Consider the following 24,661-nt stretch of genomic DNA (forward strand, 5'->3'; position numbering starts at 1 on the left):
AAGATGAACCAACAGCCTGGTGTTAATATCTCAGATCCCATGCTGCTCCCACCCTTCCCTGGCCTTGCAGAGGGACAGGCAGCCAGAACCCCTCTGCCCACCTGAAGGGGTTGTGTCCTCACCCTCCTGGCACTGTGGACATTCTTTCTCATGTCCCTTGGATATTTTGCAGTGGCCACCAGCACATTGGGAAGCTGGTAAGGTATTAAGGGTGGGGTAGATTAATACCTTCTCGCAAAACCCTCCCCTTAAATCTGGAGCTCCTGCAAAGCCCGTGGGGCTGCAAGCATGCTGTGAGGATGTACAGCCCTGCCTAGGGGTGAGGGTAACCTCACCTGTGGGTCCTGGACCTGTGGGTCAAGGCCTGGCTCCACTAGCACATTCCCAGTGAAGCACACTGTGACCAGGCAGTTTGCTCCTGGAGAAAAACAAGCTTTTGGCAAAGGGGTTTTTTTTGTTGCAGTATGCCTTGGGGTGCCTTGTAGGATCTGCTGCTTGGGCTGGAGAATCAGGAGAAATTCAAACAGCAACTTGAGGCAATGAGTCTTTATTATAAATATTTGCTGCACTGGCACGTTTTGGCAGGGCAGTGAGAGCTGGAGGAGCTCGGTGGCTGGCTGGTCCATGGCACTGTGACACCTGATCCTGCCACAGTACAGGATGGCTTCTCCTGCAGTGACACTGCCACAACACCCTTTGGAGAAGAGCTGCCAGCACTGTTGGATTCCTCCACAGACAGGAGGGCTGGATAGGCAAGTCAGATGGTGGATGGATTTAATTTTTCCTTTTGAAGCCGTTTCATGGTTTTCTTCACCCAAGACCTGTTGGGGTCAGCGCAAATCTCATCACCACTGGCAGCCACAATCCTGCAGTGAGAAAATGAGGAAAAAGAGTGAAAACATGAACCGTGAGCCATTCCCTTCCTATGCACTATTTCTCCTCTCCCTCTGTGCAGCCCCATCCTGGATTGAGGCTTGGAGCAAAGTCCAGCAGCCTGTGCCCTCCTTGGGTTGATTGTGTCTGAGTCTTCCCAGACCACTGACATGAGCAGAAAGCACTAAAACCTACTTTTTCCCCCCTTTTCCCACTCCCCAAGCTGCTTTCCTACCACAGCCCCCCCGGCTGGGACTGAGCTGTCTGTGGGGCAGGATGGGATGGGGGAGCTGCTCCAGATCTGCAGTGAGAAGCAAACCCTGGGATACTCACACAACTGCAGGCTTGGGGCAGTCTTTGGATGTCTCATAGAACCTCTGAGGGCGTCGGATGGGTTTCTCTGCATATTCAAAGCAGCATTCCACAGGTGCAAAGTGGGCTGTGGAGGGAAGGGGGGGATGTTACAAATTGCATCACCAGACAACGGCACCACAGGATCTGGAATACAGCATGGAGGCTGTGGAGCTTCTCAGCAGCTCCTGCAGCTTCCTGTGACGGGGGTTTGTCACCATTCAGGACAGCCAGCACAGGACTGGGATGTGGACAGCGGTGGGGAGTGGGACAGGCTGGGACCTGGCACCTCACAGCCCGAATTGCTGCAGCCCCAGAGCACACGGTAAGACTGGGGTGCTCAGTCTGGAGATGAGGTTTGGGGGTTTCCAAGGAAGGGGCACAACTTGCAGGGTGTTTTGGAAGGCTCCAAACAGATGCAAGTTCTCCCTCCCTCCAACCACTTTCTCACCCAGCTGAGACTTGGGGAATGACTGCCAGAGTCTCCTGCAAGCTCCTGCAGCCTCTCCCCAGGTCTGGCTTTGCTAACACCACCCAGCATTTTCTCCATCCATCCCTGCACCCCGGGATGTGCTGCCCTGCCCTGACCAGGCGGATGCTCCTCCTGTCAGCAGCACCATTCCTGCTCCCTGCTGGGGTTTCCTGCCTGACCTCCCCAACAGGACATCCCCAGTGGGGGCTCAGAGCCCCAGCCTGCAGCCCCAGTGGCCCATGAAGTTCCTTACCTGTGGCATGGTGCAGGGAGAAGGTGAGGAGCAGGGTGAGCATCAGGATGGTCCTTGCAGGGAGCATGGTGGCTGTGTGGTGGCTCTTCCTTTGTCCTCTGTGCCGCCCTGCCTTGTGCTGTGGCTTTGGCTCTCACTGTGCCGTTATTTATCCTCTGCCCACCGCCCACTTGGGCTGCATTTCCAGAAATTTGAGACATTCTAAGAAGCCTCTTCCCAGGGACAAGGGGGTTTCTGTCGTTTATTTTTGGGACCCATCCAGCGACGGGTGGAAAGGTTTGAGGAGCAGTTCTGCTTTCAATGGAAGAGCCATGACGTGGCAAGGAGCTTCAAGGAGACTTTGGCGGAACTGAAAGCAAATTAAACCAATCTTCCCATACAGCCAGAACATCAAGTCCAGTGCTCATCTGTTTGTTTCTAACAGGAGAGACAACCCACAGTCCCTGAGCAGGATGGGTTTAATTGGTTTGCTCACATTGTCAAAGGCAAGTGATTAATTAGTCCTCTCCAAACCAACCTCCCCAGCCACCTGGGACAGACTGAGGGCACTGGGTTAGGGACAGAAACACTCTGGGATGGGATGGGATGGGATGGGATGGGATGGGATGGGATGGGATGGGATGGGATGGGATAATAGGATGTCAGGCAGAAGAAGCCACACTGGCTCAATCCAGGGGGGATCCCAGAGCAGGGCGTGTCAGAGATGCTTTTGGTGGGTTCAGCAGACTTTATAGCAGGGGAAGAAATGGGGCAGTGGCATTGGGGTGTCTGAGGAGAGTCTGGGTCTAATCACAGTTCTGAGCCCAAGTGTTGCCTCTGCCGCCCACACCAGCACTAAGACTGAAATGAGAGATTCAGGGGCATGGAGTCTTGTGGCCATCAGTGCACAGACAGGGATTTCTGCAGGGAGAAGGGACAGATCCTACCACAGCCCCAAAAGAATCATCCCAGACTCCAGAGAGGAGGGGCAGGTGGCACAGATCCCAGTGGCAGCACCACAGAGCACTGGTGGACATCAGCCCAGCTTCCATGCAGGGATCTGCTCCCTGGGAAGGCTGATGCAGCTGTGTGAGGAGGGAGTGAGATCCTGATGGGAACCCACAGAGAATGATGCTGAGTGGAAGCACAGGAGGGGACCAGGCTGTGGCCTGGGGGATGAGGCAATCCAAGGCTTCTCAGAGGGGAAGAAAGGTGGAAATGGACTTCTTTGAAGATTATCTCATGTCTGCACAACTTCTCTGAAAGGAGAAAGGAGAAGGAAACTGATCAAATGTGCTGAAAACTTTGGTTTAGAAGAAATGGGCTGCAGGACATGGGGTCTGGTGGCCTTGCATGGGGCAGGGTGGCTACACAGAGAGCTGGGCACAGCCCCACTGGATTCTAATGCCACTGTCCCCAGGCAAGAGCTCTGCAGCGAGAAAATGCCTGACACAGTGGAGAGAAGAGGGGGTACAGACTCTGCACAGGATTTTATGGGTGTCCAAACCACCTGCAAGCTCACCGTAACCAATAATTGAATATAAATTTTTTGATTGAGGAAAAACCCAACCTTGGAAATTAAAATGGATAGGAAGGAAAAACCCTACTTTAGAAATTTAAATGGATAGGCATGGACAAAAAAAGCAATGTAGAGATGGGAAATACTCTCTGAATCATAAAATGCTTCGGGGTTTGAGTGCCTAATCACAAAAGTTAATCCTTTAACAGAGAACATGAACTACACAGGATAAATTTGGGCTGGACCTGCCTCTCCGGGCTGGAGCTCTGAGGTCTGTGCTGCAGCCGAGCCACAGCTGTCAGGAGAGGGCACCAAGTCCTAGCAAACAGTGTGGCTCCCTGGGCTGAGGACTCCTGAAGTGGAAAGGCAACAGTTTAAGAGGTTTTTTCCGGCTGAAGCCTCTCCTGGGGCAAAATCACCGAGAGTCCTTCACCTTCCTGGTCCCTGTGAGACCTCAGGTTCCAGACCCTTCAGAGTCATCCCTCAGCTCTGGGTGGGTTTTGCCTCTGCTGTGAAAGCATTCCTGGAGCTGCTGCAGCCAAAATCCCCTTCCCCAGGAGCTGGGACTGCTGGCAGCAGGGCTCTCAGGGTGGCTGCCACTCAGGGACTGACTGAGCATCATCTGGCTGGCGGCAAGTGAATTTTTTTTTATCACTTGGGGTGTTTTGCTGGGTTTCACTTTTGGTTACTTCTCCTTTTTTTTCCCCTTACTGAACTGCCACAGGGAAAGAAGGAGGAAGTGGGGGAACATCCAGAGTTGCAGCATTTGTCTTCCCAGGTGACTGTTACACGTGAGGGAGTCCTGCTCTGCTCCCCATGGCTGAACACTTGCCCACCAGTGAGAAGGAGTGAATGAATCCCTTATTTTACTTTGCTTGTGTGCCAGCTTTTGCTTCATTTATTTAACTGTCTTTACCTCAACCCACAACTTTTCCCAGTGTTGCCTTTCCAATTCTCCTTCCCACCCCAAAGCCCTGGCAGGAATCCCTGCTGAGCTCCCCGTGGCCCCTGGCAGGGGAACATTTCCAGGGCTGTATGTGCAGGAATCCCTTGGCTGATTCAGCATCCCCTGTCTGTCCTGCCTGCCTGGGGAGCTCTGCAGAGAAACCCTTCCTCTGCAGCCCAGCTCAGAGGCAGCACGGGCCTGGGCACAAGTATAGACTGTGCTCCTGCACAGGGCAGCATGCAGGACAGGCTGAAACATCTAAACCCAAAACTCATGGCAGTTCTGCACCTAAAAACCCTCAGAGGAATCTTCAGCCCTTTTTGGGTCCTCTTGAAGTCCCATTCATCCCCCTCCCTGCCTGCCCCTGTGAGATCCATTGGGAAGAGCCCTCACCCCACCCCAGTCCCCTGGCCAGCTCCTACTGGCAAGCAGCACAGTTGTGGGGCTGGGAGAAGAAAGGACACCACTCTCCAATATCACATGAAGTAAACTTTATTTTGTGTCTGTGATCAGCAGGCAGGTGCTGGAGGGGCCAGCAGCATTCCAGGAGCTGCTGCCCAGCTGAGGATGTGGAGCAGGGCTCTGGGGAGTCAGTGCCCTCTCCCAGCAGCTGGAACATCTGTAACTCCTTCTGGGAGGATAACTGCAAGCCTTTCTTCCCACCAGGATGTTGGGTAGCCTCAACCAGAGCACCCATTCTACATCATGGGACACGAAGTCCTTTATTTTCTTGAAGCTTCCCAACTGCTCTCTTCACCCATTTATCTTTTGGGTTTGCACAGATCTTGTGTCCTTCCCGGGTCTCAAACCTGCCAAGATTAAAGGTGAAGCTTGGTGAGGAATGGCAGCTATAATCCCACTCATGCCCATGCCATCCTCCCTTCCCTGCACATCTCCTCCTTTCCCTTTGTCCCTGTGCTCTGTCCCTGGGTACTTGGTGTCCTACAAGCAGCTCATCCTGCACCTCTAGGGCTCATGCAGAGCCTTCAGGAACTGTGATCGCCTTGTAGAAGCGCCCAGACAGTCACGTCCTCCCCTCTTCATGTTAGAAGATCAGGGATGTTATGCAGACCTGTCCCTGTCCTGTCCCCAAATGGAGCAGATGAAACCTGTGGTGGCCCAGGAGACAGCACAACAGTAGGGAAATTAGCAGGACTTACACAATTGCTGGGGAAAAACATTCCCCGGCAGTGGAGTAGAAATCTAAGAGGTTGGCCAGCCGGAGAGGGCGCTTTACGTAGTCAAAGCAGCACTCAGACGGAGAGTAAGGGGCTGGAAAAGACAGAGAAATAGTGAATGCTGACTCTGGAAAGCAGCCTGTCTTCAGCAGCTTCCCCCATGACAAGAGTGATGAACACAACAACCCCCAAGCTCTACTAATTCTGCCATGAAGAGCCCCAGTGCCTTCCTCCTCCATTCCTGGGGCAGAAGGATGCTCCAGGTTATCACCCAGCCCTGGAGCAGCTCTGCCAAAGCCACCCAGCCCCAGGAGCTGCCTCCATCCTTCTTTCCCCACGATGTGCTGCTCTGCCCTTGCCAGGGGCTGCTCCTCCTGCCAGCAGCACCATCCCTGCTCCTCACTGGGGTTTCTTTCCTGACCACTCCAACAGGGTGATCCCAAGTCCCAACCAGGAGTGGTGGCCCATGAGGTTCTTTACCTGCATCAGAGCATGGGGAGAGGGTGAAGAGCACCACAAGCAGCAGGACTGTCCTTGCAGTGAGCATGGTGGCTCTGGGAGGAATGCTCCTTGCAGGATGCTGCTCTGCCTCTTTGGAGGAGCTCAACTCTGTGCTCAGGCAAGGAGGTGCTGCAATTTATCCTCTCTACCCCTCCCCCGTTATCTTCCAAAAAATTGAACCAAATTCAAGTAATAGCTACTGCTTCATTGCCCATGGGGATTTCCATGTCACATGGGATCACTGGGGTTACAGATGAACACTACCTGGAAAGACTAAATGGATTGTGTCAGCTTCTGTATTCACCCACACACTTCCCACGAGGGAAGTAAAATCCTCCTCTGTCCAGACGTAAACTCAAGAGCTCCCAAGCCTTCAGAGAGGGGATTCATGGCCATAGAAAAGGCATAGAAAAGCTCAGTGTTCCATCCAAGGCCACTTTTCAGCCCCAGAGCCAACACAAATGTGGTGGGGATGGCTGGATAGCTTGTGAATTCCTGGAAAGCATTAAACAGGAGCACAGTGACTGCTGAGGCTGAGGGGAATTGATGGAAAACTTGCTGTTCAAAGTGTTTGGGTGTCTTTCCTTCATCTTCCTCCCTCCACAGGCTTGAAGCATCCCAGATCGAGCAGGGACCTGCTGAAATGGAGTCAGCCTCTCTGTGTTAACCTCAGGGACAGTCCTCCCCCTTCCTCAGACCTTCTGAAGGTGTAAGGAGCCTTTCTGCAGGTCTTTGTCAGTCATGCTCAGCTCTGACACGTTTTTCACCTTTCCCTATTTTTATCCAGACTCTAAGTGGATGCACAGAGCAGGGGGTCCCATGCAGATCCCCTGGCACCAAAGTCCCCCCTCACCCCTGTGAACTATCCCAGGGGCGACCTCAAGCCCTTCTTCACCTCTCTGCCACTCTCTGGAGCAGGACATTGTGCTTGGGACTGTCATCTCTCTCCCACGTTTTGTTTTTTTAAATCTTGGGAGAAAAACCACCCAGTGTTGAGAACTGCTCCGGTCATTCCCAGTTCTTGCCAAGCCCAGCTTCAGTCAGACACATCTTCTGCTGATGAAGGCTCTACATCCACTGCTCTGGATGGAAAGGACCTCAAGAAGCTTCTGCAGATCTGTGCTTCCTTTTCTGGCAGAAGACCTAGCCCAGGATGCTCAGCTTCCCCTTTCTCAGGATTTGAAGCCAGATGACTCACAAATCCCTGGAGACCTTTTGGTGTGTGTTCTGTGACACTTTGGAAAGGGAAAAGCTGCGGTGCAGACATTAACTAATAAGCACGGGAAAGCCCCACTGCTGGTCCAAATTTCCCCTCCATTTGAATGGACTCTGAAGAATTTGCTTGTTTACATAAAAAATAAACAGCATCCTTGTTATTCTGCAAGAAGAGCAGGAGGAGGGAAGCTGATGGGACATGTCAGGTGCAGCCTTTGCCAGCAATGCTGCCAGTGAGGGGATGAAGGAGTTGGGCAGAACAGCCCCATGCTGGAATTTGGGGTCTCAGTGGGTGACTGAGCACTCCCAGCTGTGCTGGAAAACACAACCACAGACCCTGTGCACTTGGGAAGGCACTGCAGGAGCAGCTGGGCTGCCAAGGAGGTGAAAGGGGGCTGAACATCACCTGGGCATCAGCCAGTGCCTGAAACCTGTCCTCAAGAAGGCAATGAGAGGGTTTGGAATAAGTTTTCCCTGTTTTCTTCTGTTCTACTCAGTCACTTTGAGCTTTCCCCATTTACAATATGAGATGTCCTTGTTTTATTAAACCCTCAGCTTTCTGAGGGTAAAGCCCATCCACACTTCTCTAGGGTGCTCACTCCAGGGTCTCCCCAGCTCCATGTTGAAGCCCTGATTGACTCAGGACACAATCACAAACCATAGGCAATTCTCTTCTTCCTTCCTGAAGTCCCTGTGATTCCAGGTACAACTGTGCCAGGTCCTACAGCATGGAAAGACACTCTAAAATTAGAAAAATGAAAATCTCTTCCAAATTCTGCTTCCAACAGAGAGACACTGGGGACTGACAAGTACTGTAAACCAGTAATCTGAGATGCATCCTGAGCGGGAAGTTCTGCCCAGAGTCATGAGACACGGGAACTGCAGGAAGGCTGTGTCCAGGAGCCTTTCCCCAGGGTTCTGTCTGCACTGCCTCACTGGGAAACCTCATCCACAGGGACTGTGGGCAGGCAGGAAACCCTCACAGCCATGGCCAAGTAGTGGCAGGGTGAATGCACCCACATCAGAAACTGGAAGTGGCCTTATCTTGCTAAGGAAGATAACAACATGGAGCTGATGTCAGTTTCTCAAACACCTGAAAATGAGGCATTCTTCCATTTTTACCCAATGAGGTCAATCAGCTACGTCAGGGTTAAGTGAAGGATGGACCTGGGTTCTCAGGGAGCTCCTGTGACTACTCCTTCTCACAAGGTCAATCAAAACAGCTGCTAATGACATGGTGATGTTGTGGAGTTGGAAACAGAAGATGTGGGATAACAAGGGCTGAGAAAGGGCACTCCATGACCGTGGGTCCCCCCTCTCCTTTGGGCTGTGGGGAACCCTCAGGGCAGGACACATCTTTCACACCAGGTGCAGAATGCAACCCTCATCCCCCCTGAGCAGAACAGACCTGGCATCAGTTATCCCCTGGACCAAACTCTGCCCCTGAGGCAGCCCATGGAGCTCCAGGAGAAACAGGGGAAGGTGTGTGGAGGAACACAAGGTCTTTCCCTGCACTGCCAGACACTGAAACCAGCAAAGGCAGGGAGGGTGTGCCACCCACAGGGCAGGAGCTCCAGAGCTCAAAAGCTCCAGAGGAGCAGCCCCCGAACAGCCCCGACGGCGCCAGCTCTGCCTGTCAGAAATGATCGGAAATGATTCATCCTGTCAGGCCTGGAGTGTTTGCACTGCCTACTTCCTCACTGGCCTTCTCCACAACACAAAGAAACGAAATTTTTTAAAATGTGCTTTCGTTTCCTTAGAGTTCCTTTATCCCCTATCACCGACCATTTCTGGCCTGGTGACTCATCAGCAGGAAACTTTCATTGACTTCTGTGTCTTCCTAGAAGGGCACAGGCTTTGGTCGTGGACTGAATGCTTCTAGAATTCAGGGGAGATGCTCATCCCTGACCCTCTTGCTCCTGCCAGCTCCCCCCTCCAGGCAAACCCCTGGGAACTAACCCGTTCATTGAGCTGCCTTTCCCACCTCTCCTCTCCAGCACCAGAGAGGATCACACAATGGCAGCCCAAGCCCTGGCTGGGGTGGGAGAGGTCCTATCTCAGCCCTTGCCCTCTTGCCTCCTTACAGAACACACTTGGAGATCAACATTTGTTGTCTCTGAGCTGCTGGCCACAGCTTTGCATAAACAAACCAAAACCCCAGCTGTTTATTTTCTCTATTGCTTTAGTAAGATAGAAACTGCAAATATTTGCAAGACCAAAAAATCCCTTAAAGGAGATGGAGCAATAGCCTGGCCACATCCACTTGTGCCAGCTTTGCCATCTCTTGGGGATGCTGTGATGCCCTCCACAGTCCTCAGTCATAGACGTTCATCTCTGCATCCCTGCAGAGACCAGGCTTGGTAATCCAGCTCAGGGCTCAGTCCTCTGAGGATGAAAGTTTTTAACATGATGACTTTATTACTTATATTTCTATAAAAATGTACAGCTCATATCTCATGCACACACTCAATATACAAATGAACCGGAGCTTGTAACAGTCACTGTGCTCTACAGCAAGTGGTATTTTAACCCTCAGAAATGGGTGACACCCACAGGCTCCATCCTCCCTCCCAGACTGCCATCACAGAGGGAGGAACAGCAGTGTCCCCCTCTGCTGGGTTTTACCTGTCCCCTGTGAGGGTGCCAGCACCCTGCCTGCAAGCAGCCAAGGGACAGGAGAGGGGAGCAGGGAGAGCACAAGGACAGGGCCAGCCTGGAGAAGCAGCTCCTCCTGATGAGTCCCAGTGGAATCACGGCAGCTGGAAGACGGTGGGAGCTGGTGGTGGAGCTGCAAGTAGTGTGCTTTCAAAGGCTGGTGTGACTCCAAGTGATCTGACTGGTGCACAGCCATGTCCCCAGCATTGCTCCAAGACAAGGACTTCACCTGCAGCCAGACTAGTGTCCACTCCATTTGCTGAAGGGCCTGGAGAGTGATCCAGCTCCCACGGACATGCACAAACCATCTGAGACCAGCAACAAAACAGACAAGGCACAGTGTTTTCCAGTGCTGCCAAAAAGGTCTCCATTCCAAGCAGCTCGGACAGAACATAACATACATTCAAAAAGCTATAAAACTTTTTTACAAAAATAATGTTTTTAGTGTTTCATATAAAAATAATGCCACAGTACATCGCCTCACAAATTCCAGCTGTGCACAAGTGGGGTGCATGGGGAGGTGGCACTGACAGCCCCAGATTTAGCCTCTAGGAAAATCAACACCAACCAGAGTTCCACAGCTGGGCTGCTGTACAAGGAAGGATCTCCCTTCAAATTCATTACTACAATTAATCTGATTGCATTCCATACTTGCAAAAGCCAAGATGAATCCCTGGCTCCCCTCTCTCAAGTCAACAAAAGGGAGAAGAGATGTGTGATGGCAGAAAACAAACACAGTTGTAGTCTGTCCTCTCCACCTGCAGGGCTGGATGGATGCCCTGAAGGTGCAGTCTGACACATCTAACAAGCCACATTCCTTGAGCTCTGCTTTACAGCTGGCCCATCATTTTTTATGATCTTGCTTATGATGTTTTTCCTTTCATTTTCTGCATGCATATTTATACTTAGGGATCTGATCCACTGACATTGGTTAGGATCTGACTCTTGATATGTATCTAGTTACAAAGCATCATAGCATGAAGACCTTTGCACACTCCAGCAGAATTCATCCTGGAGTCAAAGTTTAATAAGAGCTTTCAGCCCCTGACCACAGATAAAACGTAAGACTTATGTACAACAGGATACGTAAAAGTCAAAATCAATTAGGGGTTAAAAAAAGCCTGGCTCTGTTACAGTGCTTTCATAGCCTGGTGATCAGTGCTATCCAAAATGGAAAAACTAAAATGTGGCTGAAATGTAGGACTGAACAAGCATTTTGTGCTTTTTTTTTTTTTTGGTGGATCAGCAAATGTGCTTATTTCTAGAGAGAAAATGGGATCAAAAGGATGTTATGTCTGATGTGGTAGAGTAATTCCTGCATGATTAAATCCAGAATTGCATTTAGCTCTTCCAAGAGCATTTCCTGGGTTTTGTGCTTGCAGAGAATAGCAAAAATGTTCCAATGATAACACAGGGATAGCAAAATTATTGGGTGACTTCTTGTTTTCTCCCATTTGAAAAGATTCATCAGCATTATCCTGCCCTAGTGCTGGATGTAGCTGGACACAGGGCACATCAGCTGGCAGAAGGGTTTCATTGCATTGATTTGCCAAGAACCAGCTCTCAGAATTCATCTGCAAGAAATGCCCACAGCTGCTAAAGGAAGGGCCTGATTTCAAGGAGGAGACAGACTGTGGGTTGCCAGCTTCTCTGAAAGTGAGATCTGTAGCACTGATCTTCAGCCCCCTGATCAGATGCAGTGTTGGTCACCTCCTGAAAAGCTGGGCTATCCCTCGTGTCTCCAGCAAGAAAAAATTATGACAGTAAATTCAACCAGCCCAAGGAGAACCAAGACCCAGCTGGCCACCAGCTTCAGTCTTAGTCTGACAGAGCAGAGACCTGAAGTGCAAAGAAAGAAGCAGCAGAGAGTTTAAGTGCAAATTGTGTGGGTTTGGTGTTAAGATTGCTCAAGGCAGCTGAGCTCAAGTCCAACAGTGTGGGTGAGTGAGTGGCTTCTTGGCTGGACCACAATGAACCACAGAAAAATTCCCAACAGCAACTTGGACAATCACATCACCTGGCAAAGAGCCACCAAGAGCAATAGAACAGCCACAGTCTTTGTACACAACAGTACCAGTAGAAAAGAAGTGTCTCCCTTATTTCCAGAACACTGTGATTGGTCAACGATGAAGTAGATATATTGTTGGACATTCTGCTCTGGAAAAAAAAAAAAAATCAGTTTTCTCTGTGATTTTTATTCCCAGGCTTGCTTCCTATTGGTCACCAGTTCACCATGAAAAACTTTTCTGCAGCAACACACAGATTTGAGGCCAGAAATGTCCATACCATTAAGCATTCAGATTACTTCCATGGGATAGGCATTGTCTTGATGTCCTGCCTGATGGTAGAGCAAGCCCTGTACCATTTCTCTTGACATGTCTTCTGGTTTGACCCCAAATTTCAGATACAGCCATACAAGAACAACACTGCTAGCCATGAGTCCACATACCACAGAAACCGGGATGACAAAGTGCATTTGAGACCCTGACAAGAAGCTGGGCAGAGGCGGATTTTTTGGCCTGACTGTGATTATCTGCACTCTGGCTTGGCTTGAGAATGCGTGGTGAGTAAAAATTTCTGTGTCTGAAGGCTCTTGCTTTCCTACAGGTGGTGAATAATCAAATGTTCTAGTACCAAACACATGTGCAGAGGGACCAACAACCCTGTTGGTATGGACAGAAGCAGCTTTGTCTATGGCAGTGGTGGAGCTTAGAGCAGAAAATGAAGTAGTCTGTGGTGCTGTCTCTGTGACAGTTGTTGTCTCCGTGACAGTTGTTGTCTCCATACTATCCTGGATGGAGGGGAGATTTGATCTAGAACTGCTGGAAGCAGTGTCTGGTGTGCTGGCTCTGGCACTTGCAGGGCCCAGGGACCCACTTGTAGAAAGTACAGGTTGGTGTGATCCTTTAGGAGCAGCCATCAGGTCTGAATTTGAGTTAGAAGAAATCATGTCTTGAACATGAGCCATAACATTTGCAGTATGTCCTATAGGTCCCTCCACAGATCCCAGCGTGCTGGAAAAGCCATGCACAGGAACTGTGGGATGTGGGGTGGGATGGCTGAAGTCCACACCTGCTGCAACAGTTGTTGAAGATGCAGGAGAATTTAAGGACTCTCTCTTTGCTTCTGGAGTGACCTCGGACCGTGCAGCCTCTTCCTGTATCAGGGGGGTGGATCCTGCAGGGAGCTGGGTGGGCTCCTTCCTGCCCAGTGGGGACTTGCTGGACACCTCTGTCCCTGCAGCAGGAGCATTTATTCTCTCCCCAGCTGCTGTTCCAGTCCCTTGGAAGAAACTAGTTGGAGTAGTGGCTAGAGATGGAGCCACATTTGGAAGACCAACTTGCCTCTCAATACTACCAGGTTCTCCTGGTGAGGTGGCATCACGTGGAAGTGGGGACACTGTGGCGTTTTTCTGGCGCAGCTCCTTCATGATCTCCTTCACCCACCCTGCTTCTGGATCTGCACAAATCTCCTTGGCCTTCAGAGTAATAAATCTGAAAATAAAAAGGGATCACTCACTGAACAAAGAAAACACTGGTTCAGGTTATCAGAGCTATGGGGAAGGTGTGTAGATAGCAAAGACCAAGTGTTGTCTGGATGATTTATTTCAGGAAGGGCAGGTGCCTCTGATATCTGACTGAATGAGTAGCAGCTGAACATGATTCATTGGTAAAGGGTTTTCCCCTAAGAAGTTTTTACCCTTTCAAAAGCATTGTCCTGCTTGGACACAGCATTCCCCTCCTGCACTCAGGGCAGAAAGCTCCACTGGCCTCAGCTTCCCCGGGGCACACATGCCTGAAGGCAAAACCCTCTGATTTACTGAGTGATGTGAGACTTTCCAAGGTCAGCCCAGCGGCTTCACTTTGGAGCCACCCCCTGGGCTGCAATAAAATGGTGTCAATGATGTTTCAACTTCAGCGTAAGAGGAAAACAACAATTATCCCAACGAAAAAATTGAGCTTTTCCCATTTCCAGACAAGCACACAAGTCCGAATCTGTCTTCAGACAAAATACCTGCTTTCAGAGAAACAAGTAAGCTCTCTCCCTGCATGATGCCTCTGCCCTGTTCTACTAAGTACATCCCTCAGTTCCCATTTAACCCTGATCCCACTTGGAAGTGGAGCAGCACTTACATGGTGGCTTTTTTTCTGCAGTCCCGTTCGGTCTCACGGTAGCTCCTGATCTTGGTCCTGATCCGCTTCCCCACTTCCTCAGATATATAATTTGTGCACACTATTGAACACTTCACAGGTGCTTTGGGTTGCCCTGAAATAAAAATTTCAACCTTTTAAGTGCTGGCTTTTTATTAGGCACTCTCAAAACCAGCACTTTCTCTTCCCCCTTCTCCAGGCAGGAGTCCAAAGCTTGCCACAAAAGTTTCCAAACCCTGCTACATGGAGATGAAGACAGATCCTGATGAAGACAAAGCCAAATTTGTTTGTAGCACCCACACACATGATAAGATACCCAGAAAACTGAGAAAAAAAAGCACTGTGAAAATTGTAGGCTTTTGGGACAGTGTTTCAGCTTGTCCTGCAGGATGTGGAAGCCCCTGGACTTGCAGGTCTTCTCCCCTTTGGTCCCAGGAGGACTGGCCTCAGCACAATGCCCAGAAGACACATTTCTTCATCCCCCAAAGAGCTGCTCCAACCCTCACCAGAGGGCTCTTGGTGCAGGAGATGCACACCAGTGGGCAGGGTGCTCTGCCCTCTCCTTATCTCATCCTCCTGTGGGCGTTCCCCTCCAGGTGAGCATCCTGCTGGTACACAGTCTCTGAATGCCACCTGGGCTCAGAGAAAGAACCTTTTGGTGGAAGATGCTTCACTCCCACAGGTATCTCAGCAGCTCAGCTCCCCCAAACACATCTTTTCCACCTCGACTAGAAAATAACGGTTTTCAGTTTGCAAAGTGTAAAAATAAAACTCCACTTGACCCCTTCAAGGGGCAAAGCCAGTCACACCACTGGGGACCCTTCATGATGCATCTACCTCCAGTCTCCCACAACACATGCACAACACATCCTGCAAACTCGTTCCTGACATCCCTTGGGGGCAAGAGTTACAAAAACAAGCCCTGATTTATCTGGGGCCCCTGTGAAGAAAGAAACTGGCATCTGGTTTCAATCAGGCTGTCTCTTACAAAATGTTGCCTCTGATCCCCAAGTGAATGTGGTGAATTTTATGCAGTTCAGGTAGGAATGATCCAGGTACCAGAATGAGCATCACTACAGGAGCACTCTGAATCATTTGACCCATTTACTGGGGAAATCTCTGTATGCAAAGAAATCCCAAGCAAACACCCCTCTACATAAGCCAATTTCCACCTCTAGGTGTCTGTCAAGTTAAAGCGAAACTTTTTTCATGCAGTAATGTCTTCTGTGGCACTTTAGGGTCAAGAATTCCCTGCTCAGGGGCAGCTGACTTCCCAAATTAATTCTCATTACCCAGAGGGTATTCTGCTGGTGTCCTCCACTCAAAAGTACAGTTCATCAAAACAGGCACAGTGACAAGAGGGCCACATTGTCCCTGTGGGCAGGTGGGGATGTGCACGGCAGGGAGCCATCCCTGACTGCTCCCAAAGGCCCTGTTCCTCTGAGAACCCTGAACTGATTTTACAATTATTGCCACCAATGCAAATAACTTGCATTTGCCTGAACTCCTGGTGGGTTTTTCCAGATTGGAGGAGCTTGGAAAAACTTTCCACGGACTGAGGGGTGCCAAAGGGAGCATGGAGCCCTCCTCCTGGGGCACACAACCCCACTTCTCTGAGCCACCTCTGAATCTTTGCCAAAGGGATCTAAAAGTTTATCCACAGGACCACTGCTCTTAAAAGCCATTGGTACCTAGTTTTCAGTACAGTTCCTCAAAAGACCCTGGCTGGGGAGCACCACCAGCCTTCCAGCAGAGCCAGCCCGATTTCCTCACTGTAGGGACAATGGATGTTTGGCCACGGGAGAGCAGAGTCAGGCAGTGCCAAGCAGGCAGCAGGTTCCCAGAGCAGGGTACGCTGCCCAGCGTCCCTGTTGCCCACCTTCCTCAGGCCATCCCTGGAGAACCTGCCCAGAGGTGTGAGGAGGCAGAAGCTCCATCCCCAGCTGCCCGTGCTGTCCTCACTCCTCCGTCTGGTGCCAGCAGGACGCAGATCTCAGGGGCTCTTCGCCCCTCTCCCTTCCCATCGTGGGAATAGATCACCCCTTGGTCCTGGGCAATGTCCAGCCTTGCCCGCCGTGCTGAGGGCCTGGGTGACAGCCCAGTACACTGTGCTGAAGTGCTGCCTTGGGCAGTGATCACTGACCAGTGCCACAGGCCACCACCACCAAGCCCAGCACCTCCTGCTGCTCTGACCCCGCTCAGCACCACCCCGAGCACACAGAGATCTCTATCCAGAGAACAGGAGAGCGTTTCCCACTTGTACACACACATATTGCAGTGACAGCCCCCCTGGCCCACAGTGATGGCAGCACCAGCACCTTCAGGACAGGGTGCAGTCTCCTCAGACACACCAGGCAGCAGTGTCCCTGCCATTCCTTCATGGATATGAAAAAAGGGGCAAACAAGTACATTATGCTTTTTTTTTTTTGTAATACAGATTATCAGAAAGTCTCTCGGACACTCTCCCCATCTGCCCTCAGGAACGACAAAAGCCCTCACGGCGCTGCTCGGATGGCCTTGCCGCCAGGATTGCTGCCATAGGCTTTTCCCCCCCCACCCCGCTTCCCAAACCCGGCCTGATCCTGCTAGGAGATCTCCCGCATCCCACAGAGGTCCCTACAGCCTGATCCAGTGTCACCTTCCCCCTTTCCCGGCCCCATCACCATCCCCTCATGAAGATGGCTGTTCCCTGGAGAAGGAGGGGGACAAGGGGAGCTGCGGCTCACCTCCAGCCAGGGTCAGCAGGCACAAGGCCCACAGCAGGAGCAGCAGCATCTGGAGAGAAACAGCCTTCATGTTCCCGTGGTCGGCAGAAGGAAAGGCAGGCAGGGAGGGATTACTGGCAGTATTTCCCACTCCCGGCTGCTTATTGCATCCTCCGGAGCAACACAGCTGCCGCCGTTCATTCCAGGATTATGAAGCGCCACCGAGATGGAGCTTTAGTTGTTATTCAGCTCCCCTCACACGTGTCCAGGGTGACGACAGGGAGGCGGAGGGAACAGGAACAGGGGAGGGAATAGCGACTGCTGTGGAGCTGGATGGCTCCTGGAATTCCCCAGGTTTTCTTAGCCCACGCGGAGCAGCCCCAGAATGCTCGGCCAATTATTCATGCAGGGACTTTTAGGGGTTGGCTGCTCCATCCTCCTCTCCCACCAGTGTGTCCCTTGGCCTGTGCCAAGGCATCGCTGTCCTTAGGCTTGTAAAGCTCTCCCCACCTCCAACTGCAGCTCCCCGCTGCTCAGTAAGCTCATTAATTACCCGAAATGCAAAAGCAGTTATTCCCTTTCTTTTTGGCAGCCATCTTAAAACAGCAGTCATTAGGCCAAAAGAGACGGAATTTGGTAATCAGGATTATGAGTTCATCAGCCACACTTGGATCTCAGGCCAGGCTGCCTCTGAGGAGCATCACCGAAGAGAGGGGTGAGCAGGGACCCAGGGACTCTGCAGGCAGCTCCTGTGCCCTGGCCGTGCTGCCTGCAGCGTGTGCTCGCTGTTACAGCCAGATTTTCCATACACACAGGGGCTCGGACATCAGGGTCTTGCTGATGCTGAGAGTAGGATGACGAGACCCCCAGCTCTGTCAGAACCAGGCTCTCCAGGGGCATTCCAGCCCCAGCTCCAAGCCAGGTTGGAAGCGGACATACCAACCCTGCAGCCACATCCTGCATCTTTACTTTCTCTTTCATCTCAGGTCCCAGAAAACAGAACCATTTCCCCCTGCCAATTCCCTCAACTGAAGATAAGATCAAGACTGGTCCTGTGACTGCCCCCAAAATCTTTTTGCCTGAAGTTTTCTTAGGGCTGGTAGAAATCCGGCATCTCCATGCTGTGGGAAATTCCAACAGTTCCAGTGGGATTTTTGTTTTCAAAAGAGAAAATCCCCAGGTTTCCATATAGTGCATCAGCTTTTGCTTATATTGTATTAGAAGAAAAAGCCCATTTCAGGGAAATAAAATAAAAATTAGGGTTTGAAATAGTCTGTTTGATCCAGCCAGAGCAGAACGTGCCGAGTCTGTTGGGATGTTTTCTGGCCCTTCCCCTAACAGTGGTTAGTGGTTCTCAGGTTCCACAGAGCCTTACAGGAAACTTTTATTCCGGGAAGTGGCATTGCCCAAAGCCATCGGGCACCTTGGCTGCTGGAAGTGATGGCACAGCCCACATGTGCTCACATGTCCCCTGAAGAAACAGGTTCTGCTGCTTCTGCAAAGGGTTTGCTGCCAGGGATAGATAAAACTGAGGAAGGACTCTGACATTCAGGTAAGTGGGAGGGGGAGTGCTTTGTTTGCCAAAGGCATGACTTGCCATAGGCGTTGTTGTTTTATAGCACAAACTGCTCTCTGGCAGATAATGCAGCTGCTTTTCCTCTGCAGATTGGGCAGGAGGTGTTTTAGCTGGCAGAGAACTCCACCAGGTAACTTTTGGAGATCTCCCTTTGCTACCTGCGAGCTCAGCAGCTCGATTTGGAGGTGGCATCTGTAGGAGGCAATCCCACAGCAGGGGTGTGGAGGGCAGCTGCAGCCTCAGTGTGGCTCTGTGGGACACCATGAGCTGTCAAATCTAGCAGCAGCGAGGGCCTAAGCCAGCAGCAAGCCCTGCTGTTCTCACTAAAAGCAGACACAGAGGCACAGCAACTGGCTCCCATGGGAGCAGGCAGCTCCAAAGAGTAGTGACAAACCTGGGCTGCAGCTGGCAGAAGACTGGCACTGTCACTCCCAGCCTACTTCCTACACCACCCTTTCATCCCATTGCACTTCTGCTCCTCCAGCACACCTGTGCCAGCCCCTTACTGCACTGCTTTGAGGTCTTGCAGCATTGAGGAACCTAAAGACAGAGGATCTGACATATTCTAGGAGATATTCCTAATATAACTAGTGATAAACCGTAGGTGTTGTGTCAGTCTGACAGGGAAGGATCTCAGGACTTCCCTGAGCTCATCTTACCTTCAACTGATTTTAGCTTCTTTAGTTACAGTAGAAATTGTCTGGGCACTTGTTCTCTCAATTTGATTTAGTGTCACCTTAGTTTCCGGGGGTAGCAGTTTGTTTTTCATGTAGATCTGGACCTGTAGATTAAATTGTGATGAGGATAAGGACAGGCAGGCAGGCGACCTACACAAGCAATCCCAGTCCATAAAGATGAATCACAGCATCCAAGCAATGCAATGTACAACCCTGCGAGTCAGGGACAACCAGCCTTCAGGGGAACAAGGAGCAAGAAAACTCAGTAACTGGGAACCAGGGGCAGTTCATCCCAGCCTGTTTCCATTCTTCCTGAGAAGGCTTCTTGAGGTTACCCTTTGCACCTAAAGGCTTTCTGAAGGGTGTTACAGCACCAAAAAAAAAGCAGTAGATAACAGGAAGAGGGTTGGTTTTTCCACCTCCATATAACTACAGTATGAGTGAGGAAGGCTTGGAAACATGGACAAGGGAAAAACATGAGCAAACATTTGCCTGTGCTCCTGCCATGGAGTGTGGGCAGAGGGGCCACACACTGGGCACCAGTGGGGGGTCCTGCAACCTCTGGGCCTTCCAGCACTGCTCCAGGTGTGACCCTGAGCACTCACAAAAGGCTATAATGCCAGACAGTTCAGTGTCCACGCTGGAGTTGGGGCTCTCTGCCTCCAGTTCCTGCTCTGCTCTAAGGACATTTTCATATCAGGATGGATGTCCTGCTACCTAAACACTGGTTCTGCTGCAGACAAAAGGAGAACAAGGTCTGCTGGGGATGTTGGTGACAGGCACCAGGCACATTGAGAAGCCTGATCTGATGTCATCCCCTAATCTTTGGTTGCTTGCTGGCAAGACAAGAACTTGGTTTATTGCTCCAAACCACAGATACCACAGGTCAAAGTGCCAGATCCCATCTTACCCAGGAGAGACATGAAAGCAGCTCCAGCATTTCCCACCCACCACAGCTTTGCCAAAGGCAAAGGGCTGTTCACAACCAGCCTGAGGTGTGCACAGGGTCAAGGTCCTCACAAGTGGAGGGAATATATGAGTAATGCCTGGGGAATTGCTCTTGAAGGAAAAAAGCACTTTGATCCTGCAAAGCTTTTTATGCAAAACAATATATAAAGAGAATGTGGGCTGTGTCCCAAACAAACAGGAAATGGCCCCAGAACACCTCCCGCCTCCTTCAGGGAGTTTCCATGCTGGAAGTTTTTGCTATTTCGGTTCTTTGTGAAAGAAGAACTATTATAGTAGATTTGTATTCCTTGAAATGTGGTGAAGACTGAGAATTAAAAGGGAAAGTCAGTGATGGCTAGGAGCCTGTATCTGACCTAAAAGAAAGATGCCACAGTGGATCAGATGAGAATGTTGATGATTTCCACTTCATGAGAAGCATGTTCAGGAGCTCCAAAGGCCTCAAGAGCTGGTGACATTAGGGCAGGGCCTGGCAACAGGTACTGACAGCATCCTTGGCTGCCCACAATATTGTCCTCCATCCCAGGAGGATGTGCAGCAGGAGCACTTAGCTTTTGGGAATACCCAGCCAGTGTTGATGCTGCAAGGGAGATATGCTGACACATGACTCCAGCTCTGGACATATGATAGGATTCCCTTTCCTCTAACAAGGCTCCCAGCTGCCTCGTGGCAGCTCATCCTCACACTACTCCATCTCAGTGGGGTTGGCTGTCGCTGTTGAGCAGCTAGCAGAGTAATGAAGGCACCAGTTCTCAGTGGCAAGAAGGAATGACCTTTATTGTTTTGATTTCATCATACATATAGAGTATTCAAAAGTCACCCAGATGGGTTGGTCAGAAGCCTTCCCCCAGGCCTGATTGGCCAGGCCTGCACTGTCCAAGTACTGGGACACTGTTCCAATGACATCCAAACTTTATTTACAAAACACAAGAAAATTCTCATGGGAAAAACCTGTGCTAGCCACAGTTGGCAGCTCAGCCACTCTTCTGACACAAACCGACCCAGCAACCTCCTCTCTCCTGCCAAAGGACACAAGTGCCAAACTCAGGAGAAGGTTCTTTAGAGCCAAATGTGGCCTCTCACTTTGGAGATGCCCTTTGGAGAAGCCTCTGTGCTTCATGTAGAGCTCTTCAGCCATTACTGTAATAAGGGAGAGAATTAAATGGCAGGGAATCAAGAGAGTCTGCTTGGCATGGCATGATTTTGTATTTCTCACATTTAAGGATAAAGCAGAAAATGAGGAGCAGATGTCTGGACCTGTCTGCAGCCAGCGTATCCAGAGGGGACGGAAAAACTCCAATTTTGGAAGTGTCGACCAGACCGGGGCTTGTGTTTTAAGGAAACTGCTTTACATAGGAAATGTTTTCAGAAGTAGTAGAGAACATCATGCTGGCTTTCACTTCTCTGAACACAATGGCTTCCTCCTTCTCAATAAATGAAAACCAATCTGGACTGCAGCACACAGTGCAAAATGCTGATACTCTGTGTTTTCCACAGCTACCAGTCAGCATCCCAAGGCAGGCAGGCTGCAGGCTGCAGCTCTTCCCCTGGCAGCATCACACCTGAGCTGCAAACTGTTGGCTGATCCCAGAGGGACATTGCAGGGAAAGGTACATACCTGCAGTGGGAATTGGTGCCTCTACTTGGCAACTGGAGCAGCCAGGACTGAGGAAAACTCATCCTGCGCCTGTCCCATGGAGGCTGCCAAGGGCTGCACTGTCTGCTGCAATGAACAAGATTGAAGTTGTTTGAAAATACTGTGTGCAAAGAAATAAACACGGAGCTGTTCAGTGCACAAGATGGTTATGCTCTCTCTAAACAGAGAAGAGTCACTTGCCCCCACACAGAGCAATGCAGCCACCGGGAACAAGCTCTTCCCTAGGGAAAGGGATGGCAAAGGCACTTGTGGGGAAACATGCCTGGATGGCAGAGGTGAAACCTGGGCAGCTTTTCAGCTGAGGGGAAAGAGCATGAAGGGGTTCTACCAGAGCGACTTTCCCTGAACACATCACACCCTTGGCTCCTGCCCAAGTCCCTACAGAGCTGGGGAGACATCCTGATGTTGCAACCCTCCTGTGTAGCTGCAGGCCCTGAAGACAACAGTTCTGTGAAGCTGGCACGATGGAAGAGAGACAGAGGTTCTGTCCCCCAAGCTCTGGAGCCCAAGAGGAATGTGGAGCTGCTGGAGCATGTCCAGCCACCACCAAGATGCTCTGAGGGCTGAAGCACGTCTGCTGTGGAGACAGGCTGAGAGAGCTGGGGTTGTTCAGCCTGGAGAAGAGAAGGTTCCAGGGAGATCTTAGAGCCCCTTCCAGTACTAACAGGACTACAAGAGAGCTGGAGAGGGACTTTGGACAAGTGCATGGAATAACAGGACAAGGGAGAATGGCTTCAAACTGACAGAGAGGAGGGTTAGATTAGATAGGTGGAATAAATTCTTCCCAGTAAGAGTGGCGAGGCCCTGGCACAGATTATCCAGAGAAGCTGTGGAAGGATCTTCCTGGCAGGAACAGCCAGGTCCTGGCCCCAGCCCTTTGCCTGGGGTGCTGTGACTTCCCATCTGCCATAGAGCCAGCCCTTGGGCCCCATCCCATGGCATGTATGGGCCAGCACAGTCAGCACCTCTCCACATCCCTTCTTCCCACTTCTCTATCCGGCGTGTCTGCACATGCATATTGGCAGTCTCTAAAAAAGGAGCTTACCAGAAGCAGTTCTGTTCTCAGAAAGGCTCACCTCTTCCCATCTCCTCCAGGCAGGAGATGTCTGTGAGCCTTCCCGTAAATGCTGTGGGAACTGTTTGACATGAGGTTATCATTAAGCTGTGATGGTGGGTGAAGGAGAGATGCCAAAACTTCTCTCCAGCGGTGTCATGGGCCTGATCCCCAGCTGTGTCCCCATGAGGGCTGGTGGCCCCTGTGGGCCAGCCCCAAAAACAAGGGGGGCTGCCATGTGCAGTGCTGTGACCTGACAGATGTGGCTGTGCTGGGGCACTGACACCACCCGGGCTGAGCTGAGCCCTTCCATCCCAGCAAGTTTCCTACACAATGGGACATCACAGCCTTCCAACTGGAGCTGTCATCCCACTCATTCTGGTGGCTCTCTCTGCTGAGCCTCAGCCAGGGGCATGCGCTGATCTCCCACCGGTGCTCAGGGATACACAGAGGCAGCAGCAAACAGCCCCAGCAGCCTGCATCGCTTCCAACACCCAACAAGCCCTTCCATGGGCCAGCACAACAAACACACACACGGGCTGGGCAGGAAAACAAGCCCAGGCAAGCAACTCCCTGCCCAGGCTTAACCCTTTTTAAGCCTTGCTGGCTCAGGTGAGAGACCAGGGAGTCACTGAACCCCTTCCCTCTCCCATGTCAGATTTTCTGCACCCCACGTTGTAAGAACAGGGTGTATCCTTCCCCTCTGCCTCTGCCTAGAGCTTCCACACTCCTGTGGGTTTCACCTATAACCCCACTGGGGAGCTGCTGCCTCAGCAGTGTATTTAGATGAAAAAAGTCAGCCTGTTTCCAGGGCAGCAGGCTTTTGCCTTAGCCAAGCTTTGTTTCTGGAACCATGACAGCGGAATGCCTGTCTCACTGCCTGATGCATGAGATTCTTGGGCTGCTGACCTGCCGTTCGGGCTGTGGGTGTATTTTTGTGATCAGCTATCTTGTCTCCTAAAAGAGAAACAGATGCCAGCCATTAGCATTTTGGTGTTGGCTGGGGATAATTAAAAAAGAGGGTGCTGTAGATAAGGGTAAGAGAGATTTCTGCTCCAGGCTATGATTCTTCGTATCAACACAAGGAGGCAACAGGGAAGCACTGAAGAAAGCAGAGATGAGGTATGTCTGAGATTCAAAGTGCTCTTTGGTGAACAATTCCCCCCCTAGGACAGTGCTGGTGTCAAACCAGGACTGTGAGCAAAAGCAGTCCTGTTCATTCCTGGGTGCCAAAACAAAATTAACTGTCTGCACAAAGAGCAGACGTGTCCGTGTCTCCTCTCAGTGACCTGGACCACAGCCCACAGTCCTCCCTACGGGCATCCTCCCTGTCCAGCCCCAGCCCATGCCTCCAGAGAATTGCAGGTTCACTCTCTCCAGGCCAGCGGGGTGACATTTAGGGACCAACCCAACTGCAGGGAGCAGAACTCTGAGGACCCCTCAGAGCTGTGACAGAAGGGATGGGGTAGCACTGGCAAGTGCTGGAGCAAAGGTTCTCTCTGGGAGAGGTGCAGGGCAGGGATGCCCCCCGTGAGCCCCCCGGCCACCACTGGCCGGCATCCGCCGAGAGGAAAGACCCTCGGCGGGAAAGGATGCGCCGCTTCCCCTGGGCGCTCACCGGATGGCTGATAAGGAACAAACCCTACCCCGCCTGGCCCTCACTCAGGGCCCTGCAGTGCCCCCCCAGCCCTAAGGTGACAGGCTGTGAGGAAGGGACACACGTTCCTTGTCCTTTCCTGCTCTTGAAAGGGTCCTGCTGGCCCCAAGGAGCTCGCACCGCGCTCTGCCCCCGGGGAAGGCTCCAGCGGAGTTTCCCGAGCTGCGGGAGCCTCTGCCTGTGGCTGCAGCAGACAATGCCCTCGTGCGGCAGTTGATGCTTCCTCGGCTGACGCATCCAGGCTAAAAACTGCTGCTTCCATCCCGCAGTTAATAA

General features: G+C 51.3%; 4 protein-coding genes across 4 annotated transcripts in view; 1 reads left to right on the forward strand and 3 right to left on the reverse strand.

The window, feature by feature from the left end:
* Positions 1-24,661, forward strand: part of LOC146432142 (bone morphogenetic protein 15-like) — a 136,571-nt gene that overhangs the window by 68,563 nt on the left and 43,347 nt on the right. The gene's annotated exons all lie outside the window — the stretch shown is intronic.
* CCL17 (C-C motif chemokine ligand 17) lies at positions 532-2,209 on the reverse strand. The gene is made up of 3 exons (XM_085071575.1): positions 1,950-2,209; positions 1,207-1,312; positions 532-866 (listed from the first exon to the last, which is right to left on the reverse strand). The coding sequence occupies exons 1-3, from the start codon at positions 2,014-2,016 to the stop codon at positions 758-760; spliced, it is 282 nt and encodes a 93-aa protein (XP_084927701.1). The 5' UTR covers positions 2,017-2,209; the 3' UTR covers positions 532-757.
* On the reverse strand, positions 4,870-6,234 carry LOC146432145 (C-C motif chemokine 14-like). Its single transcript, XM_085071568.1, has 3 exons — positions 6,052-6,234; positions 5,554-5,665; positions 4,870-5,202 (listed from the first exon to the last, which is right to left on the reverse strand). Exons 1-3 carry the CDS (start codon positions 6,116-6,118, stop codon positions 5,097-5,099), a joined length of 285 nt encoding a protein of 94 aa, XP_084927694.1. The 5' UTR covers positions 6,119-6,234; the 3' UTR covers positions 4,870-5,096.
* On the reverse strand, positions 9,682-17,043 carry LOC146432146 (uncharacterized). Its single transcript, XM_085071566.1, has 3 exons — positions 16,820-17,043; positions 14,076-14,208; positions 9,682-13,436 (listed from the first exon to the last, which is right to left on the reverse strand). Exons 1-3 carry the CDS (start codon positions 16,887-16,889, stop codon positions 12,239-12,241), a joined length of 1,401 nt encoding a protein of 466 aa, XP_084927692.1. The 5' UTR covers positions 16,890-17,043; the 3' UTR covers positions 9,682-12,238.

Source organism: Lichenostomus cassidix, chromosome 11 (genome assembly GCF_008360975.1).
Source record: "Lichenostomus cassidix isolate B80296 chromosome 11, HeHo_3.0, whole genome shotgun sequence".
Classification (NCBI taxonomy): domain Eukaryota; kingdom Metazoa; phylum Chordata; class Aves; order Passeriformes; family Meliphagidae; genus Lichenostomus; species Lichenostomus cassidix.

Coding starts and splice junctions, on each gene's coding strand:
- CCL17 (XM_085071575.1), bottom strand. CDS start 2,016: ATGCTCCCTGCAAGGACCATCCTGATGCTCACCCTGCTCCTCACCTTC. Junction 1,313..1,949: donor CTCCCTGCACCATGCCACAG/GTAAGGAACTTC, acceptor TTCCCTCCACAG/CCCACTTTGCACCTGTGGAA. Junction 867..1,206: donor TGCCCCAAGCCTGCAGTTGT/GTGAGTATCCCA, acceptor TTCTCACTGCAG/GATTGTGGCTGCCAGTGGTG.
- LOC146432145 (XM_085071568.1), bottom strand. CDS start 6,118: ATGCTCACTGCAAGGACAGTCCTGCTGCTTGTGGTGCTCTTCACCCTC. Junction 5,666..6,051: donor CTCCCCATGCTCTGATGCAG/GTAAAGAACCTC, acceptor TGTCTTTTCCAG/CCCCTTACTCTCCGTCTGAG. Junction 5,203..5,553: donor TGTTTTTCCCCAGCAATTGT/GTAAGTCCTGCT, acceptor TAATCTTGGCAG/GTTTGAGACCCGGGAAGGAC.
- LOC146432146 (XM_085071566.1), bottom strand. CDS start 16,889: ATGAAGGCTGTTTCTCTCCAGATGCTGCTGCTCCTGCTGTGGGCCTTG. Junction 14,209..16,819: donor CCTGCTGACCCTGGCTGGAG/GTGAGCCGCAGC, acceptor TTTTTATTTCAG/GGCAACCCAAAGCACCTGTG. Junction 13,437..14,075: donor TGCAGAAAAAAAGCCACCAT/GTAAGTGCTGCT, acceptor TTTTATTTTCAG/ATTTATTACTCTGAAGGCCA.